The 22,606-nt window shown below is 36.2% G+C and overlaps 1 protein-coding gene across 4 annotated transcripts in view; it reads left to right on the top strand.

Annotated features, from left to right (window-relative positions):
- The window catches only part of EFHB (EF-hand domain family member B), a 46,982-nt gene that overhangs the window by 9,838 nt on the left and 14,538 nt on the right, over positions 1–22,606 (top strand). For 3 of the 4 annotated variants that reach the window (XM_072792924.1, XM_072792922.1, XM_072792925.1), the window contains exons 2-8: positions 8,183–8,245; positions 8,694–8,837; positions 9,540–9,720; positions 12,143–12,253; positions 15,805–15,934; positions 20,712–20,795; positions 21,438–21,505. In XM_072792924.1, coding sequence (XP_072649025.1) covers positions 8,183–8,245; positions 8,694–8,837; positions 9,540–9,720; positions 12,143–12,253; positions 15,805–15,934; positions 20,712–20,795; positions 21,438–21,505 — 781 coding nt within the window. Of the gene's footprint in view, positions 1–8,182; positions 8,246–8,693; positions 8,838–9,539; positions 9,721–12,142; positions 12,254–12,879; positions 12,905–15,804; positions 15,935–20,711; positions 20,796–21,437; positions 21,506–22,606 lie in introns of all 4 variants that reach the window. The other variant, XM_072792923.1, reaches the window with a different exon arrangement.

Here is a 22,606-nt window from a genome sequence, read left to right as displayed (position 1 = left end):
TCTGCTGAGCCAGACTTGGGACTTAATCCTATGACCCAGAGACCATGACCTGAGCTAAAATCAAGAGTCCTTTGCTCAACCATCTGAGCCACCCACGCACCCTTCAAGCTCTTCCTTCTTAATATTTCCTTCTCTCTCTCTTTTTAGAAGTGTTACGGCTTGAAAGTTCTCCCTACTCACTATTCTCCATCTCACCCTGAGCTGTCCCACTCCCCCCACTTATTTTTCTCAGGTGTTTTCCCTAATAAATCTCTTATGTGTCTAAGCATGTTATCTGCTGTTCAGAGGGACCAATGACACTGTGATTTTGGGTTTGTTCCTTTTGTTATAAAGGACAATATTGCAGCAATTGGTGATATTTGAATTTTGTACTTAGATGCTAATATCAAAGCTGAATTTCTGATTTTTGATGCCTATAATAGTTTTTTTTAAGATAATAGACCATAAGGAAAAGTAAAATATAGAAGAGAGAACAGTTAAGAAATTTCAATAAACTTTAGAAAACAGGAAATGGAGATATAGCAACTGACTTTGCAACACAGGAGAAAAGGAAATTGAGGGAAATCAGGTGGTTTTTTCCACCAGATATGATCTGGTTTTCCTGGAATAATCCCTGAAAAGCTCAACCCTTGGAAAAAAGGGTAGTAAAACTTGGATCTGAAAATCAAAAGATCAGTTGTAAGTTCATATTCAGCACAGTTGGATTCTAGTTCCACTTCTCTATCCTATGCTACCCTGACTCCCTACCTCTCTGCACTAGCTCCTACTCCTTTCCACCAAATCTGTGGATTTATTTTTCCCAAAGCAGTTTTTATAGTCAATAAAAGGCCAACATAAGGCAGGGACGTAGGTCCATGCTGAAAACGAGACATACATAAGTAAAATGTACTTTCTGTAATGTAATTTGCCTAGTTTCCTCTCCCAGTGGCCCTCTGAAGGGCCAGCAGTGAGGGTGAAAGCCAGCCCTCTCTCCTGTAGGCCGTGCATAGAGATGCAGTGGAGGATCATGAGTAAGAGCAGAGATTTGAAAAGCAGCCTACCTGGGGTCAGGGCTCTGCCAGTTTATTAAGCAGTGTAATTCTGCCACTCAACCTCTCTGCCTCATTTTGCTCATAATAGAGGTGGTGTTAAAAGCACCTACTTTGTGGAAGTCATTGAGTACTAAATAAATTAATACATATAAAACACTTAGAACAGTGTCCAGCACATTGCTAAGTGCTTTATAATTGTCAACTCTTATTTCCATGATTACTATTCTCTGGAAATTCTGAATAGTCTAGAGGAAAGAAAATGATACTGGGAATCCCACCAAAATAAAAACTGCCTCATCATCTGATCACTTCATAGGAAAAAATAAAGGTTTCTTTTTGGAAAACCAAGTCAACGAGTCCTGCAAACACACAGAGCTACTAATCATCTTTTTAGTGCCTTTTTAACATAATGATCAGACTCCAGCTTGAAAGTGAAGGCCATGGGACACCTGGGTGGCTCAGTGGTTGGGTGTCTGCCTTCTGCTCAGAGCCTGATCCTGGAGTTCCAGGATTGAGTTCCACATTGGGCTCCCTGCTTCTCCCTCTGCCTTTGTCTCTGCCTCTCTCTCTCTCTCTCTCTCTGTGTCTCTCATGAATAAATAAAGAAAATCTTAAAAAAAAAAAAAGTGAAAGCCAAAACAAATTAAAAAGAAACATACAAACACAGAGGGAACAGGAAAATGTAAATAAAAAATGATTGCCTGAGAGATAAAAGATGTTTAATCCATAAAACAAGTTTGCAACTTCTAAAAGAACAGAAAATAACTTCTGAGAATGAAATCAGTCTAAATAAAAATTCAACGAAATCAGGAAGTCTTCATCAAATAGATTTCCCAGACATTAAAACAAAGATTAAAATATTCAGATTCACTTGACTAATGGTGCAGAAAGAGAGGATAAAGTGGAGAAAATTATCAAAGACATACAGCAAACCTTTGAATTTAGGGTACAAGTCAAGATTGCAAGGAGTTAATTCCAAATGAAGGAAAAAAGACCCATATCATGGATCATTGTTGCAAAATTTCTGAAAACTAGGGATATAGAGATGATTCTAAATACTTCCATAGGGGAAAAAAGCCACACACGATGGAACAAAAAACAGAGCTGCATTAGAATTCTAAACAGCAACACCACTTTTAAAGTAATCTCTTCACTCACCATGGGACTTGAACTCACAACCCCAAGACCATGAGTTACATACTCTACTAAACCAACAAGGTGCCCAAGACCACCTCTTAGACGTTGGCATAATGCCTTCAAAATTGAGAGAAAATTATTTGCTACCTTGTATTTTATACCTAGCCAGACTATTAACCAAAAAATGAATCTGTTAAAAAAAGAAAAAATCAACTGAGTAAACTTGAAGATCTAAATGAGACTTTATTTTCAATAATCCATGAATCAGGCAGCATTCCCTTTAGTGAGTGGAAAAGAGCTTTGAGGAGCTGTACAAAATGGAAGGCTTTTATAAGCAGAAGGGGGTGGGGACAATGAAGTCATTATTAAAAAGAAAGGATTATTTCAGACAAGGCCACCTTTCTTTGGGAAAGGATGCAGTCTATTGAGCAGACGACTCACTAGTGTTGATCAGGAAATTCCAGACTGATTGATTTAAAATTCCACTCCTGGGAAAGGCTGAGACTACAATTAGGTTATGGATCAAGTCTTAGTCCATTAACATGGGGCTTAGCACAAGTGGTTCCATTTTGAGCCTGTTTTTGTTGTTGTTTTTTAAGAGATGCAAGGTATCAAAAGTTGACTTTTTATGTCTTCTTTCTTAGGAAATGACTAAAGAATTTACTTGGTGAAATGGGAGTATAAATCCAAAAGGTGGCATAGATGGGATTTATGGAATGGGTAATCTAAGTCTGAAGAATGGCAAAGGAAAAATATCCAGGACAAGAGCTCTGCACCAGACCTAAGGGCAACCAGATGAGATATGTCTTCTTTCTTAGGAAATGACTAAAGAATTTACTTGGTGAAATAGGAGTATAAATCCAAAAGGTGGCATAGATGGGATTTATGGAATGGGTAATCTAAGTCTGAAGAATGGCAAAGGAAAAATATCCAGGACAAGAACTCTGCACCAGACCTAAGAGCAACCAGATGAGATTAAAGCAGGAGGAAGGGATCCCTGGGTGGCGCAGCGGTTTGGCGCCTGCCTTTGGCCCAGGGCGCGATCCTGGAGACCCGGGATTGAATCCCACATCGGGCTCCCGGTGCATGGAGCCTGCTTCTCCCTCTGCCTCTCTCTCTCTCTCTCTCTCTCTCTGTTTTAATTTATCATAAATTTAAAAAAATGAATAAATAAAGCAGGAGGAAGAAGAGTTATAGGAGAGAGTTTATTTAAAAAAAAAACAAAAAACGACAAAACAACAACAAAGAAAACAAAAACATCCTAGAAATTTGACAGATCAGTTGGAGCACTTGGAAGGATTTAGAAATAGGCACATTAAAAAACAAACAACAAAAAATCATTGCAATGGCAATGATTAGGAAAAAATAATATAACATGATATATATAATATAATACCTACTTGGTTCAACAGTGAACAATTATGATAATATACACACCATTGGCTTTTCAAAAAGTATGATGTAACCATATTGAGAGGATGAGAGAGGGGAAGTCATGATGGTGTAAGAAAGCTACAACCTTCTCTACCATGAAAGGGTACCAGTATTGTCTAAAACTAATCAATATATAACAGTATAAGGGTTAAGAATGTGAAGATAAATATCAGAAGAAATGACTTAAACTTTAGAAGACAGGTGGCTCCAGAAAATAGGACTGGGTACAAATGGGGCAGAGAAATGCTGTTTTTTTCTTACGACAATTTGATTTTTGAACAAAGAACGTGTATTACTTAGACAAAAGTTAATTTTGTAAAAAAAAAAAAAAAAAAAGAAAATAACAGGTGTTCATTCTTCTAACACTTTTGAACCAGATAAAATGGCGTCCTTGCTGCATCTGTATCATGTATAAATGTTGAACTTAGGGGTACATGGCTTGTTCTTCTGGGTGATAGGTGCTAAAATAATACTATGTGAAGGTGAGTGGTAAATCAGGTAGGGGGAGTCTTTGCTGCAGAAACCACAAAGATGTAGATAAATATATCTTGCAAAATAGATTATTTTCATTTTTCTTTCCAGGTTTGAGACTTTGTCTTCTTTTCCACTTTCCTCAGAAAAATCTACTAGGAATTCTTAAAGTGTTTATTCCAGGCTGGCCTTAGTCATGTTGTGGGGAACTAATGTAAGTTTGAACCCAAGAATTAAGAGGGCAGCACCTGTTTTAAAACCAATCTGTGGTTGAGAGATAATTGGAAAGAAATCTTTAAGAGAAAGAGGACAAGATATATGTTATAAAAGATAACCCATTGTTTTACCTATATGGAGACTTTTCTTTGATTGCCAACCTTGGAAAACATGACTTTTTTTTTTTTTTTTTTTTTTACTTTTATTTTGATAAATGAGGTTAGTAGTAGGAACACAGAAATGAAACTCGAGCTGGTTTCCTATATGGGTTTTCATGCAAGATTAGTTCAGTGTCAAAAATAAATAAAACCTCCAAGATCAGATTAATGGGAAATCACTCACTTCCCTTTGAGATTTAAAATGTACATTAGTATATTCAAGATCTATCTACATTTACCAAGTTTTTGTCAGCAGAATTTATTTTATTATTATTATTTTTAAAGGTTTTATTCTTTATTTGAGAGACAGGAAGAGAGACCTAGAGAGAGCACGGGCTGGGGGAGAGACAGAGGGAGAGGCAGACTCCCTGCTCAGCAGGGAGCCTAATGTGGGGCTCAGTCCCAGGACCCGGGATCATGACCCAAGTCAAACGCAGTTGCTTAACCAACTGAGCCGCCCAGGTGCCCCACCAGCAGAATTAAAAAAAAAATGCATTAACTATAAGTGTTCGTGGGACTAAAGTTTGGGATATACTGCTAAGTTCTACCCATCCCTGGTGGTGCAAGATGGGGTCCCTGCTAGGAGTTTATAGTACTAGAGAGTGTGTTTTATGGCTTGTTGAGGGCTACGGTTACACTTAATGTTTGTTTACATTTCTTGGGGTAGATCATCATACTCTGCTGAGGCAACAGAAAGTCTTCAGGAAGATCATTGTTTTCCTTTTCAGGTTAGGGAGGTCATTAGGATCACCCTAGGCTACCTTTTAGAGGAGTTCAGGAAGTAGAACTCAAAGTGGCCATTAAAGCTGCTCCTCAATTCTGTCTTGGGTCTGGATAGACTTGATTATCATTCTTAGTTTCTAGTGCTCTTGCTGATGTTTTTATTCTAGTTGATGTTGTTTATAGACTTTTTGGTAACCTTTTATTGCTTTCTTTTGCTTTATAAAGCAAGACTTAGTTATAAAATATTGAGAATAGTACAAAGAAGAAAATAAGTCACTTGTAATCTCACTTCTCAAATAGAATCACAACTGGCAACTTTTTGTCTATATGTTTGTATAGAGATAGGATTCTGTCTATTTGTATGATGCAAATTTACATCTTTATTATAATTCACATTATGTCATGAACATTTTTATATTATTCAAAATTATTTATATATATCATTTTATTTTTAAAAAGATTTTATTTATTTATTCATGAGAGACACAGAGAGAGGCAGAGACACAGGCAGAGGGAGAAGCAGGCTCCCTCTGGGAAGCCTGATGCTGGACTTGATCCTGGAACCCCAGGATCATGCCCTGGGCCAAACAAAGGCAGGCGCCAAACAGCTGAGCCACCCAGGGATCCCCTGAGCCACCCAGAGATCCCCAATTTTTTATTTTTTTATTTAGCTGTCTCTCAGAGATTTTAAAAATTTCTTAAAAAAAAAAAAAGATTTTATTTTTTTATTTGTCAGAGAGAGCGAAAGAACACAAGGAGTGGCAAGGTACATGGTGAGACAAGCAGATTCCCTGCTGAACAATGAGCCCAATGCAGGGCTTGATCCCAGGATCCTGGGATCATGACCTGAGCTGAAGGCAGACACTTAACCACCTGAATCACCTAGGTGCCCCTTTAATTCTTTATTTAAAATCAATTTCATTAACATATACTGTATTATTGGTTTCAAGGGTAGAATTTAATGATTCATCAGTTGCGTATAACACTTAGTGCTCATTGTATCAAATGCCTTCCTTGATGCCCCTCACCCAATTATCCCTTCCCCCCTACTAACTTCTCTCAAGTTTCATCTTATTTTTCCTTCCCTTCCCCTATGTTCATTTGTTTCTTAAATTTCACATGAGTGGAATCATACTGTATTTGTCCTTCTCTGTCTCATATCACTTAGTGTAAAACCCTCTAGTTCCATCCAAGTCATTGCAAATGGCAAGATTTCATTCCTTTTGATGGCTGAGTAATATTCCATTGTGTTCGTGTGTTTATATCTTCTTTATCCATTCATGTGTCAATGGACAGACATCAGGGCTCTTTCCATAGTTTGGCTATTGTGGACATTGCTGCTATAAATATTGGGGTGCAGGTGCCCTTTTGAATCAGTATGTTTTGTTTGTATCCTTTGGATAATTACCTAGTAGTGCAACTGCTGATATTGAAGGATTTTCTTCTTCAGTGAAAATCTGTTCTTGGTTACTCTGTTTCAAAGAATGATGTTCTTGGTTCTTGGTTACTCTGTTTCAAAGAATGATGAGGCAGACCAGAGAAAGAGTGGTGGGCAGCAAAGCAAAGTTTATTGAGTGATAGTACAAAGTTCCCAAAAAGGGAGAGGACCTGAGAGGGTTGCACTGGAGTTTGTAAGTCTAGGGGTTTTTATGGGGTGTTGGTGGGCTCTTTTAATCTGATTAATCCTTCATGAGGCTGTCATCCAATCAGTTTTTTGTCTTCTGTTTATCACACGGGAAAGGGCGGAGGGCTCCTTGTAAAATCCTTTTAAAGGGAAGTTTTCTCTTAGGGTGAGGTCCCCTTGTCCTTGCCTACCTTTTTTCCAATTATCTCTCATCACTGGGTTATAATGCAGTCCTATTTTTAACTCACTGAAGAACCTCCATACTGTTTTCTACAGTAGCTGCACCAGTTTGCATTCTTACCAACAGTGTAAGATTTTTTTTTTTTTTTAAGGAAACTTATGTTTTGCAGAAATAGTTATCAGCTGCCTTGAAATGACAAAGGAGGAAGAATAGATAAAAAGTGTATCACTGGGAATAATTGTAATCTTTGCCTTGGGCAAGGGAAGGACAGATAAGACCCAAGTTAGAATTAAGTGAAAGAAGGCAAGTGCATTGGGACCATTCACTGAAGGAGTGACAGATTGCATATGTGAAAAGTTAGGGCGTTGGTGGAAATACACGCATTTGTAAACATACCACACACACACACACACACTCAGAAGTACTTAACACTTTCTCTTTAGCTTGAATGCAGCCATACTTCCATCGTTACTGATGATGTAGTACAACTGATAATTAAACATTATTTCTGGGATCCCTGGGTGGCGCAGCAGTTTAGTGCCTCCCTTTGGCCCAGGGCGTGATCCTGGAGACCTGGGATCGAATCCCACGTCAGGCTCCCGGTGCATGGAGCCTGCTTCTCCCTCTGCCTGTGTCTCTGCCTCTCTCTCTGTGTGTGACTATCATAAATTAAAAACAAACAAACAAAAACAAAAAAACAAAAAAACAAAAAAAAAAACATTATTTCTGAAAGTTGACTCCCTCGGCATGTCACAGAGATAGCATAACTGGATACAATTACTGACAATGCTAGCACTGTGAAAAAGGTATACTTAGCATATATTTAGCATATAATGTTTGTATTATAAATCAGGATTACTTTAGATTTGCTGTATTTCTTACTTATTTTTCTTTTTTCTTTTTTTATTTATTAGTCACAGAGAGAGAGAGAGAGGCAGAGACATAGGCAGAGGGAGAAGCAGGCTCCATGCACCGGGAGCCCGATGTGGGATTCGATCCCGGGTCTCCAGGATCGCGCCCTGGGCCAAAGGCAGGCGCCAAACCGCTGCGCCACCAAGGGATCCCACTTATTTTTCTAATTGTATTAAATAGTTGAAAGTAACTATTAGAAGCATACGTCAACTTTGAAATAAATGCCATTCTTCAAAATGCTCCAACTCTATCCTGACAATGACCAACTATTTGTTGTTGTTTTTTCCCCCTTTAGGCAGGGAAAGTTATTCCTATTGGATACAGAGTTGCAACCTGTTTGACTGAAAAACTTCCCAGGGTGAGCATTTTCAATATGCATTTTTGTGAACATAAAATAGACAACTCTTGACATTTCTTAAGAAAGTTGTATAAATTTATTGTGGTAAATTTTGATTCTTTACTGTATTTTGAGGCCTTCTATTGATTTTGTCCAAGGAAGTGAACACTCCAAGCTTACAATTTCTAGCTCTACAAAAACTATTGGAGATACCATTTATTTCTATAGAAAATAGGCTTTTATGGTAAGCTTTTTAACTTAGGTACTTCCTGGTTGTTTTCTAAATATAACTTTTAAAATATGACATTTATTTCTATAAAACACATTTTAGGGAGTTTCATTATTTGGGTCTGTAGTTCCCCATGTACTTACTGCATTCATGTAATGGTGCTCACCGATTGGTGTAGATTAATCCTGATAATATTTTAAAAACTGTACTTAATAATTCTATTTTCTTGTCTCACTGTAGCTAATTACTCCACCTGAGGCAAAAAAATTTTTCAACTATAGAAACCCACCAGCTGGAGCCGAAAGAGTATTTTATGGCAGAGCAAATGATCCTCAGATTGCTCCTTATTTGACACATGGAATAAGATCTAGAATTTCAATACCGGTAACAACTCTTCCTTTTGCCCCTGTACATTGTTAACTTACTAAGGTGAAAATGCACAAATGAGGTATTAATGAAATCGTCAGTTCCAATTTCCTTCCCACTTTTATTCTTGAGTAGTGAAAAAAAATCCAAGCAGCAACAGCCAAGAAGCAGTAGAGAAATTAGTGGTCTGAGCCACAAACTACTTAGTCTCACCTCAGATAATAAAAGCCAAGTTCCACTCCATTTTCTCAGAGTAAAGAGAAATGCTGTCAGGCTTTGTTAGAGAACAGAGAGGATGAAGGCTGGGTGGTATCACCTGGAGGCAGGGCAGAGTGCTTGCATAGATTCTGAGGGAGCAGGCTGAAGGTTACCTGTATTGATTGGGCAGTCTAGATTCCAAAAACCTGATCTGTACATCTGGAGAGAGCTTGTAGCAATTGCGGGGTTCTTGTACTTGTCATTCCCACTTTTCTAGAATCTGTGTCAAGTAACTATGGAGCTCTTCTTATAAACCTTAGAGCCTCCGTGAAGGTTCTGGTGTAGGCATGTTTCAACTTCATAGCTCCAGTGCTGACAGTTCATTTGAAGATGAGCAAAGGCAAGGATAATGAAATGTTTTTTCCACAATCATATTCTCAGTTTCAGTTTTCAGATCAGTTTCAGTTTTCAGATTTTTTTATTTTGTTGTTGTTTCATCTGTGCTTTATATGATTTCTTTAGGCAAAGGTACTGATAAACCCACAGCCTGTAACGACATTTCAACAGAAAATTAAAGATAAAAAGGAATCAATATATTTTAGTAATCAACGAGCACCACTAGGGAAATCTCATGATCAAACGCCAGGATTACCTAAAGGTCTGGATGTCCTCAATATGACATTTGGGACAGCAGTCATCAGAGGTAGTAAGCAAAATGATGGGGAGTTGGGTGGTGAAATGTCTTCTAAAAAGAAAAAGAAATGTGTTCTTAGAAAATGGGATTAAATATCTTGTTGACATGGCATTTGGTGGTGGTGTAAATGATGATTCAGAATGAAAGATGGGATCATAGCAAGAAAATGACTCTCAGACCCAGAATCCATAGAGTTTCTGTACCAAGACAGTAAAAATTCAAGTTTTGATGGCAGATTCAATGAGTATAGTAGAGATGTTATAAAGACAGGAGAGAGAGAGAGAGTGTCAAAGTTGAATAGAAAGCCTTCAATCCCTTCTCCGTGGACATGCATTTGTATGTGTTATTACCACCAATGCTTCTGATGTGTTCATAACTCTTAACTCTTTATGAAACAGACCATAGAACAAATAAGTTTGGCAAATGCTACGTACTGCACTCCATCCGTGCAGACCCACAATATCTACCTGCATATTACCAAATACAGACTGTGTAGATCAGAACTTCACTCACATTTTGATAGGGAGTGGAGTGCATCTTTCAACAAACAGCAACTTATAATGGAATTGGCCACAAGCCATTGCTTCTTCTGAAGCCCCAGCCTCCTGCCTTGCTGCTGGGCACTTTTCCTTACACCTGTTCACATTTATCTCCTCTTCATTTTTTCTTTTTTTTTTTTTTTAAGTTGTCTGTTTTATTATTTTTTTAATTTTTTATTTATTTATGATAGTCACAGAGAGAGAGAAAGAGAGGCAGAGACACAGGCAGAGGGAGAAGCAGGCTCCATGCACCGGGAGCCCGATGTGGGATTCGATCCCGGGTCTCCAGGATTGTGCCCTGGGCCAAAGGCAGGCGCCAAACCGCTGCGCCACCCAGGGATCCCTCCTCTTCATTTTTTCATGTCTCTTACCCTGTCTCTACTGGGGTCTTACCACAGGAGACCTCAAATTCCATTTTTCTTTATCTTGCAAAGAAATTTGGTTCTCTTTCTTTTTCTGCACCCATTAAAACTCTGCATCAGGAAACATTTTTTTTTTTTTTCACCAAAAGGGCTATTAGATTATTTTCCTTAATGTAGTAATACCCACTCTGGAGATAAGTTATGGCTCTCTCTTGGGATGCAAAATCTGCAAAGTCTACAACTTGGTCATATCAGATCTAAAGTTATAATTAGTTATGTGAAACTTGAAAAATATATTTTATTTATTTTTAAAGATTCCATTTATTTATTCATGAGAGACACACACACAGAGAGAGGCAGAGACATAGGCAGGGAGAGAAGCAGGCTTCATGCAAGGGAGCCCGATGTAGGACTCAATCCTGGGTCTCCAGGATCATGCCCTAGGCCAAAAGCAGGTGCTCAACTGCTGAGCCACCCAGGTGTCTCGAAAAATGTATTTTAGAGCAGATTTAAATATATTTTTACTTTATAGGATTTTAAAATTATATTTATGTAGATACGGCATTATAGCAGTATACTAATTATATCATAACTGCTATCTAGGATTAGACTATTTAATATGAAAATAGTGTCAAAGTGTACTTCATTTAAATATAAAATAGAATGTTCCAAAACATGTATTTGTCTACTCATAGGCACAGTAGTTAATATATTAGAAAAAAAGTACTGCTTTAAGGATTACTTTGAGTTGACCCTCTTTCTGGTATTCTTAATAACTATTTGTTTACAGACCCCAATTCTTGGCAGAAGTTCAAAAGAAAGAAAATATTTGAATCTATGTCATCAGGTTGAAAGAGAAGAAGGAAATTATTGAATAGCATTGTATTTAAAAATCACAACATAAAATAATAAAAACAAAATAACTCACTGTATATAAAACTGGGCCCACCAATCATGGGAAAGCAGCCATTAAACAAACATCTTCTAGCTCTCGGTTTGGGATCAGTAGGAAGAATTTCTTCTTGATTGCAGTGATTTCCCTGGCACTTTTGGCTACTTTGAAGATAGATATTCATATCAAAACAGACTTAGGGTATATGCTTCAGTCTACAGCTGTCACCAAGTCCACCCTCATAGGGCATCAGGTTTTCTGAAATTAATTTGTGATTCAAATTTGCTTAGAACATCTTGGGAAGTCTGGAGCAAACTAAAATGAAAAATTGTCCTGAGCATCTCAGAATAAGAAATTTAACCAGGCTTGGAATACATCTTGGGACAACCTAAATAGTTAACCAATACAGAGCTCTGATATTCTTCAGAATTCTTGGGAGTGAGCCAGTTCAAGTGGGAGTCCCCAGGACAGTACCACTTAGGTGGTGAAATTGCTAAATCTTTATTTGTGTTCTCTCAGAGTGCTCATGTAGTTTATGTCATTGGCATACCTCATTTGTCATTTGTTCTAGTCAATTTAAATATGTTATAAAAAGATGAAAATTATCTTAAAACTGATTTCATTAATTCTTCTTTTAGAATTATCTGCTAGAGATGTAGTGAATCCACCAAAACCCTATGAAGAAGTAGTTAAAGAAGGAAAAGAAGGACATGATCTGTATATTGTTTCTCACAATGATTATTATGCAGGTAAGTGTCTTCCTATGTAAAAGAGGCCTGGGATATAAGACCCTCAGATTTATGAATAGGAATAAAGGAGATTATGTGCATTAAATGCTTGGCATATAATAAGTGATCATTAAATAGTAACTTAGTATTCATAAGGTCATAAACCCTGATAGCTAGGAACACATATACTAAGGCCTTTTGTATGTAAAATGACAGATATATGTATTATTGAAAGGAAAAACATCTTAGAAAGGTTACATGTTAGTTTTAGGCTTAAAAAATGCTGTTATGTATATATTCATGAAAGACTCCTAACTCTGGGAAACGAACTAGGGGTGGTGGAAGGGGAGGTGGGCGGGGGGTGGGGGTGACTGGGTGATGGGCACTGAGGTTGGCACTTGACGGGATGAGTACTGGGTGTTATTCTATATGTTGGCAAATTGAACAACAATAAAAAATAAATTTATTAAAAAATGCTGTTATTTTTCAAATGTCAGGATTATTCTAAGTACTTAGATTGGGTAATGGTCAGTAAACAATTTTTCTGAATCAGATAGAATATGTTCAAATCCTTGCTTGTCCATTTACTGTCTTTAAACTTTGGATATTTCGTTTATCTTACCATCATCTATTCTAATCTCTTATAGGGGACAATAATATTGTGAGGATTAGGTGAGTGCCTGTAAAATGCTCTCATAGTGCTTGGTACATGGAAGGGGCTCAATTACTATGATGATGATGATGATGACGATGATGATGATGATTATGTGATCTTGTCTAACGTAGCATATTACTAGAACTACTCTAGAACACAGCTAAAAGGTTTTAGATGCTTACAGTGCTGTGAAATACAACTTAATTGTTGACATGTTGATGCTAAGTGGAATCTTGATGTAATAAAAGACTGGGAATTAGATTCTCATACATGTCCTGAGAAAGCTAATGAATTGTATATGATTGATTCAAGGAATCACTCCTCATTAGCTAGAGGCAAGACTTGCCCTTTACTGTGCAGCAGAAGGCCCTTCTCATCCTTGCTTTCTCTTATTTCTTTACTTTTTCTCTTCCCTCTCCATCCTCTCATACCATACTTCTTCTCTGTGCTCTTCCTCCTAATTCTGCTCATAGCTGGGCCTGTTTCCTATGTCATTGCTCCAGTGTCTGGAATCTGTCATTCTCTTCTTCCATGGCTGATCTCTTCTGTTCCCCTGCACTTGAACACATCCAGTCTTGAGATTCTCTCTGTCCTCCCATTCACACTGCCACTGCTTCCCCTTACTCCCTCACAGTACCCTGCCTACCTCTCTGGCTCTCTCCCTCCCTTTCTTCCTCTCCTCCCTCCAGTCCTTCCTTCCTTTATTCCTCCTTCCCTCTCTCCCTCTCTTGTGAAAATATTTTATTCATTTTTTGAAAAAGTTTAGCATGTACTGCACAGTAAAATCCAATGCCTTTTGTTTTCAAACATATATATAAATATATAGAGACAACCTATAATTAGATATCTTATTTGCATTTAGCAGTTGGAGGAAAATGAGTGTAGTTTTTTTTTTCTTTTAGAAGAGCTCTAATGGACTAAAAAATGACTGACATTACCTTCACTTGCTGATTTTTATGGAAGTCTCACTGGCCCCTTGAAAAGGCACTGAATCCAATCATCCAATCTTTTTAATATTGTCCTTATCTTTTTCATAATGAAAGTAGCTTTATTTTTTTATAAAAATATGTAATAATTATAGAGAATTTAAATATCTCAGTAAAATGAGGAGTGTCTGACTGGCTCAGTTGGTAGAGCATGCAACCCTTGATCTCAGGGATGTAAGTTTAAGTAGTTTCTACACCCAATGTGGGTAAAAAAAATAAAATCTTTGGGGGTGCTTGGCTGGTTCAGTTGGAAGAGCATGTGACTCTTGACTTTGGAGTCGTAAGTTTGAGCCCTACATTGGGGGTAGAGGTTACTTAAATAAATATTGAAACAAATATACACATACATACATATATATATATAAATATCTCAAAAAACTGAAGAAAAGTAAATATAATGTTGAAATCCCATTAGCCAGAGGTAACTATAGTTGATATAGTGAACATCTTTCTAACCTGCATGCACTAAGTCATATATCTTTAGTTAAATGGAATAACATTCTCCATGCTTTAGGGGTAACTGCTATATACATTAAATGTTTTTTATTTAAAGTGATATGTCAAAAAAAATAAAATAAAATGATATGTCAAGGGCACCATTCAGTAACAGTAAATATGTATCTATAACATCTTTTAAATATACTTAATTTTAGTCATTACTCAAGTAATACATATTTATTTTATAAAATATAAAGAAAATCTCCCATAATTCCCTGTCTTTCACAGATGATACTTTCATAGATGTTTTCCCTCTGTGTTTTCATATATGAGTATATACGTGTGTTTTGTTCCCCACTGTAAATGCTTTTTTCTATTTGCTTTTTTCCCCACTAATGAAATAACTTAGTTGTCTTTTCATGTCAGTATCTAAATTGTATTTTTCAATATTACAAAATATATTGCCTATATATCTTTGTGAATGTGATATATTTTTAAGGATACATTCCTAGATTTATGAGCATTCAAATTATTTACTATTATTATTAATATTTTATTTATTTATTTATTCATGAGAGACACAGGCAGAAGGAGAAGCAGGTTCCATGCAGGGAACGCAATGTGGGACTCGAACCTGGGACTCCAGGATCACACCCTGAGCCAAAAGCAGATGCACTCAATGGCTGAGCCACCCAGATGTCCCAAATATTTACTCGTAGAGCCAAAAATCATCCACCTGAATAGCTGCCCCAATTTGCCCTCACACCCACAGTATATTAGAATTTCAATTTCTCCATATTCTCCTTAATAGTGAGCTTTGCCAATCTTTATTTTTACTTAGAGACAAATTATGATTTCACAGTATTGTTTTTATTTACATTGTTTGGGTTACTAGTAAGGCTGAATCTCATTTCTTAACCTTTTAGTTGATTTCTAGTTTTAGTCTTACTTTTCTTATCTAGAAATAGAAAACTAACACCACATCATAACTTGAAAAAAGTACAGTATTAGATCTTAAATATAAAGACCTCCCTTTGGGTTTTCAGGCTTCAGTTTCTAAGATGAGATAAATGATTATAATGAGATGGGAAGGTTGCAATGTTCTGATGATCTCACCAAATCTCAGTGAGAGCAAGTACAAAATACCAGTCTCTCAAATCTTAGCACAGTGGGAAGGACAGCTGGGTTCCCAAAGCATTGCAGTATTTCCCCTAATCTTCCGGATTTCTGTAGCATTAATGGAGCCTGCATTTTTCATCATTTTGTCTTTCTCCTACACCATTTCCCTACTTACTTACTAAATATTAATACAAGAACTCTTTTCCCACCAGTCTCCCAGCTCACATGGGAGAATGTCCTCTGTAGCCAAATCTGTGCAATTCTGGCACCGTTACAATTCCATTCAGTTCCACTCTCATTTTCATTGTCAATGAGAGCATAATGTGCTTCTGACAAGATAAGGTTATTTGTGTTGCTTCCTCTTTTTTTCACAGGAGAAGCAAAGAACCGAAAGTATAACCCATCAAGTTTCCATAGGTTTAACTTGTATGGTGTCCCAACACCACATTTTAATGATGGAAGAGCCATGGCAAAAACTTTATATTGGCTCCATGACCTACAAATGTAAGTTTAATTATATTGGGTCCTGAAACAGATATTAGATATATGGCACGTGAACTTAAAGAAGAGTGGTTGGTTTAATACATTTTTTGAAGAGGTGTAATACATTGATGTGGTTCAAATATAAAATTAATAGAAAAATACCCAAGCAGACTGCGCTGAGCACAGAACCCTACATGGGGCTCCACACAGGGCTTGATGTGGAGCTAGATTTCACAACTCAAAGATCACGACCCCGAGATCACCACCTGAGCTGAAACCAAAAGTCAGGGCATAACCCACCCAGTCTTATTCATGTTTCTGAAGCTATGGGCTTTCAGATCTCTGTAAGACAATCTTATCATGCATAACTGAACTGTGATTTATTATTCAGTTTTTTAAAGAGTTATTTGGGCACCTGAGTATTTGGCTTAACTTTTGCAAACTGTGACCTTTTTATGCCTTAATTCTATATATGACTACTTGCCTAGAAATTAAAATAAAGCTCCTTAATTTTTATTTTCTGTGTTATACTTTATACATAAGCCAACACTTAAGCATTGGGAGATTAGCAATAAAAATTCATATTTCCTACTATGCTTAAAAAATCAGAAGATTGGAAATACTGATATAGTGGCTTGAATGGTGGCCCCTAAAAAGATATGTCCTTGTTGTAATTTCTAGAACCTATGAATGTTAACTTATGTGAGAAAAGGGTCTTTGTAAGTGTAATTAAGTTAACAATCTTAAAATGAAGATGTCATTTTGGATTATGTGCATGGGCCCTAAATCCAATGATAAGTGTCGTAAGGGAAAACAGAGGGAAATTTGAGACAGAAGAGAAGACACATAGAAAAGAGGTGATATGAACTCAGAGGAGATTGGGGTGATTTGGCCTCAAGCCAAGAAAAGCCAAAGAATGCCAATAGCCTCCAAATGTTGGAAGAGGCAATGAATAGATTTTCCCCTAGGGCCTTTGGAGAGAATACAGTCTTGCTGACACTTTGACTTCTGACATCAGGCCTCCAGAACTGTGGGAGAATGTTTTTGTTGTTTAAAGTCACCAGTGTGTGAGAATTTGTTGCAAACAACCACAGGCACCTAATACATTGTGTCTGCACTTGTATACATCATTGCTAGGAGTAGATTTGTTTTGCAGAGGGCAGAGGGCCCTCTTTACAGGAGACACTGGCCATCTCAGTCTCCATGCGTGCACATAAGGTTTCAATCCCACAGATACCCAACCTGCCTTGCTCATTCTCCTGTATGGTCCCTATGATAGAAGCTCCCTGTTACAGAGGCAAAGTGCTAAGTACTTTATATATTATTAAATTATTCCTACCAATAACTCCATGAGGTAGGTGCATTATAATTTTTTTTTAAATATTTTATTTATTCATGAGAAACAGAGGGGAGAGAGAGAGAGGCAGAAACACAGGCAGAGGGAGAAGCAGGCTCCATGCAGGGAGCCCGACATGGGACTTGATCTCAGGTCTGCAGGATCACGGCCTGGGTGAAGGCAACGCTAAACCGCTGAGCCACCCGGGCTGCCCTATAATTTTTATCCTTTCCATTTTACAGATGAAGAAACTGAGGTACCCAGAAGTTAAATCATTTACCCAATATTATGCAGTTAAGAAGTACTAGGGGTAGGAATAAAACCCAGGCACTGTGGCTTCAGAGGCTGCCCCTAACCTATATCAGGTATACAGGCTGTGGATTCTATGATCACAGGCCTGAAATATTGATTTCCATTCCTCTTCTACTTTTTTATTATATGAGTTTCTGATACTTGAATTATTAAAAAATATAATGATAAAATACAAACAGCAAATAAGTTTTTGTAATATTATACTAAACTCATATGAGATAGTTTCCTTTGGAGTACAGAAGAGTCCATATATCAATATTTGATAACTGATTAATATTAAAGCAATTAAACCACATATAAAGGAAAACATGAAGAAATGATTTAAATATATAAGGATTATAGATATATATATAATTAAATATAATATAGAAGTTAATAAAGGGAGATAACAAAATATGGTTTATCCATTTTTGAAAGCTCAGAAATATGATACAATTTATGAAATATCTAAAATAAACACATTAACAACAATGTGTTCCTTAAGAACATCCTAAGAGGGGAAACTTTAGGTTGACAAAGACATATTTATCAATTATTTGGTGAGATGGTCATAGAAAAATGCACTGAGTAGACCCAACACTAGCAAAATGTTATATGCCAATTATATCTCAATTAAAAAATATGCTGAATTTGTAAAAGCAGGTAATATTCAGGGTTTGTTTTTGTCCAACTTGTTAATACCCCCAAGGAAACATTGTTTATAGAACAATGCTTTATTTGATCATACTTCTTATATTTCAAAAATTATTGCTAAAGCAATGGAGAGATTCTTCATTATTTTCGTTTGTTGGATTTTAAAAAGAACTCACTGGGGCACCTCAGTGGTTCAATGAATTCAGTGTCCAACTCTTGGTTTTAGCTCAGGTCATAATCTCTGGGTTGTAGGATCAGCTCATGATCTCAGGGTCATGGGATCAAACCGTGAAATGGGTTTGAGCACCATGTTCAGTGTGAAGCCTGCTTGAGACTCTTTCTCTCCCTCTCCTTCTGCCCCCACACCCGTCTCTCAAATAAATAAATAAATAAATAAAATCTAAAAAAAAAAGAGAACTCATTGTTTCATTCTTCAGTGTGATTTCTATGATAATTTTGGAGTTAAGCATGTTTATACTTTAAGGTGTCTCAATTTTATATTTTAATGTGAACTTGGTTTATGTTCGACTTTTAAGGAAACTCTGTAAAGCTAACTCTATCTATATTTTGTTTATGACCTTTTGTCTGAAGAATCAGTTAGAATCTTCATATAATAGGTGAGTGTGTGTGTCTGAATGAAAAAATTCACATGAAGGCCTTTATTTTGAGTTGTTTAATAAATGCTGTGAGCCTGCAGTGATGCAGTTATGGATATTTCGACATATATGACTGCTTATAGATACTTCCTAGTTCTCCCAGAAACATAATCCAGGCATTTTTAGGGTAAAAGGAGTAGGCTCTGTGATTCATAATCCTTACCACCTTCATCCCGGACATGTTCCTAATTATGTTCTTTGGAACTATTTCTAGAATGTCAACTTTATTTGTTCAAATTATGGCCCTGATACTGCCATTGACTTATTTTGACTCTACTTGTATTATTCTTTTCCCCCTTTTTGAACAAATGTAAAGCAAATGAAGACAGAAGAGATGGATTACTTTATATTTCATCTTTTGTTTCTCCACAGAGTGTCACTCTTCTCCAGAAATTTATTCAGCTCAGTATTTCTATATCACAGGAAATAGATTTAAAAGCAAATGGAGTTTAAGAATTAAATGCTCATTGTTTTTAGTCCTAACAAAACAATAGTTTATTAATTTTAGTTATTAAATAGTAGTGTTGTAATTTTACAGTTCTCAGAAGAAATCTTGTTCATTTAATCACAGTGATAGAAGTAATGAAATTATGTTCCAGAAAATTGGCAAACTAAAATCCCCCATAATCCTGTCACCAAAATTCAACCATTATTATCTTTTTAATGTATTTCTTTCTAGTGTATATTCCTATGTAAATGTTTGCATAGTTTTAATCAGAGTGCAATCCTGTTTTATATCCTGCTTTTTCACTTAACATAAAATAATTTTATATTGCAGTGTATTCTTAATAGCCAACACTTAAAATGCATGCAGAACGTATTCTTGTTAATGTGACATAATTTAATCACGCTCCATGATCAAACATTTATCTTCTTTTTTTCCTTTGTAGCCATCCTTTGTAGCCAGTGAGGCTACAAACATTTATATATATATAAAACATTTATATATATAATAATTTAAAATGTAGGATAGTTATATATATATCCTACATTTAAAATTATTGTGTTATTATCTTCTTAAGATTGGTTCCCAGACACAGATAAATGGGAATGACCACTTTTATGCTTTTTGAATCATGTTACCAAATTATTTGCAAAAGGATTATAGCAATTTGTACTAGCAATCTACTAAGTGTTTTAACATACTTTGTGCCAATGTTAGGTATTCTCTCTTTCTGTCTCTATTTGCTTATGCACTATATTCCAAAAGTCACTTTGTTGTTGTTTATTATAAATTTATTACTGGAGAGTATCAGAATTTCTCCATATATTTGCTTACTAGATGTGAATTATTTGTTTATACCCTTTGGTTATTTATTTATTGGTGTGTAATTTTCTTTTAGAAATTGTAGGAGTCACGTTTATGATAATGATGTTAACACCTTGATTTTGTTTACTGAAAAAGTTTTAAATCTTCTTTGTTTTATTCTTTAGATAAAATTTTATATTCTATTATAAACACATCTTTATATAGTTTATAATAGAATATAAATGATAGAAGAATGAATATATACAGCTTTTTTTTTAGCATATAACTTTTTTGAAATTGTGTGTATGCTTTAATGGCCCAAATGATACTTGGTATTTCAAGGGGTGCCTGGGTGACTCAGTTGGTTAAGTGTTCAACTCTTGATTTCAGCTTACATCATGATCTCAGGGTCTTAAGATCAAGCCCTGTGTCAGACTCTATGCTGGGCATGGAACCTGCTCTCTCTCTCTCTTCTCCTTCCCTCCCTTCTGGTATTCGCTCTGTCTCTCAAAAAAAAAAAAGATACTGTGTGTAGTATTCCTCATTGTATGTGTATTTGGCAGCCAAGATACTTAAGTAATAGAGAAGCTTGACAGTTTTCTAATTTTATAGGAAAAGAGGAGCTAAGTTTGTATCCAAGAGAGTTGATGATTTCAAAGAAAAGTTTCAACAAGAACTTGGAAGAGTTTTAGATCCGTAAGTTAATAATTAACTTTGAATTGATAGTATCTTTGGATGGAATTTAAAAAGCACTCTTGTAAATGTTGGTTTGTTTTCTTTTCTTTTCTTTCTTTCTTTCTTTCTTTCTTTCTTTCTTTCTTTCTTTCTTTCTTTCTTTCTTTCTCTTTCTTTCTGTTCGTTTGTTTTCTATTAGGTTCTATCCATTAAGTAAGAAAGTCATCCTTTTGTGTGAATGAGGGAACTCTCTTAGCTGCCCTACTGCTTGAGGTTCCAGGAAAGTGCTGAGTCCTCTGAGATGAAGAGGCCGTTTAGAGACAAGGGAGGGGAAATTTTGTGTAAAGCTTTATTTCTGGGATATTAGAAACTTAATTTATCATGTTACATTTTTTCACTCTCTTCCTGTCTCTGTCTGCCTATCTGTACTTCCATATTCTGCTTTGAGTTAGGTTCTTAATTTTCTTTTTAAATCTGGGCTACTGAAAGCCAGGGGAAGAGTTTATCCATTGCCTATGCAAGTGAAAGATTAGAAGATTGGTGGGGGAACTGTTTGGTTATAGGAGAAATATAGGCAACTAAAAACATATGACAAGCATATTTTAAATTCCAGAGATGCCATGCGGTGAGTGTTTTAACTAAAGGATTTGTTTTCTTTGATAGCATTGCAGAAACAATGAATATTCCCCCAGACCACACATTTGGAGCTTGTCTCCATGCTGAAGAGTATGGTAAATATACAAACTTTCTCCTTAAAAAACAAACAACATGCTCACAAAGTTATGTGGTTAAATGCACCATCTCCTTCCTTCAAAGCTTCTAATTTTAAAGGCTTACAATGTTACATTAACATTAATGAACAATTTGTAGCACAAGAAAGAAAAAAAAGGTTTTTCTTTTTTTTTTTTTTGAAATAGGCACAGTTTAAAGCCTTTGTGAATGAATACCTTAAGTATAGTCAAGGCTCAGAACTTTATTTAGAAAATAAATATGGCCTGTATTAAATAAGCCAAGGTAATTTGAGGCAGCTTTTTTAATGAATTCAAGCATTGTACTGGGTCCTTGTTACTCAGAATGTAGCCTGCAGACTGGCAGGGTTGGTGTCCCTTGCAAATCTCTTAGCAATGCAAAATCTCATGCTCCACACCAGACCTACTAAAACTGAAACTGCATTTTACGATATTCCCACATTAACTGTAAGCACATTCAAGTTGAGGCACCACTGTACTCTTTAATTACATAATTAAGAACCGTTCTCTTTCCACCAGCCAATCAATCAATTAATCCATAAAGTAGCAGAAGAAACTTTTCAGAATTTTCTCTTTATTTCTAAGCAACCTATACAGTAGATGTCCAAAGGGAAGACTATGCTAAAGCTTATCAGGATTGGGCTGTGAGTGGTTTTCAAAATATAATCTGTAGTCTACCTGCACTAAAATCACATAGGGAATTTATTAAATATGCAGGTTCCTGGGGCCTGTGCCCAGATATTCTGATCCAGTACGCTCTTATGTACACTAAAGTTTAAGAACTGCTACTGAAAATGTTTTAGCTAAATCCCATTCATTGACAAATAAAATATATATTTATTGAGCTTATGAAACAGTATTTTAGGACAACATTAATTGCATTAATTAGGAGATTATATGTTGGTTCTGTTTTTAGATGAACTGTTAAATGTTTAACGTATGCCTATCCATCACAGAGGCTCTTCCTATCAGTTAGAGTGATTAAGAGATGATTTAGGGAATCCATCAATTGCCCTGAAAAATAAATAGATAATCATGGTAAATTCTGCTTACTTGAGGGCAGGCTTCATGATGATGGGTGCT

This window comes from Canis lupus, chromosome 22, assembly GCF_048164855.1.
Source record: "Canis lupus baileyi chromosome 22, mCanLup2.hap1, whole genome shotgun sequence".
Lineage (NCBI taxonomy): Eukaryota > Metazoa > Chordata > Mammalia > Carnivora > Canidae > Canis > Canis lupus.
The sequence above is the reverse complement of the archived record's forward strand: the minus strand, read 5'-3'. Positions and strand labels throughout refer to the sequence as shown.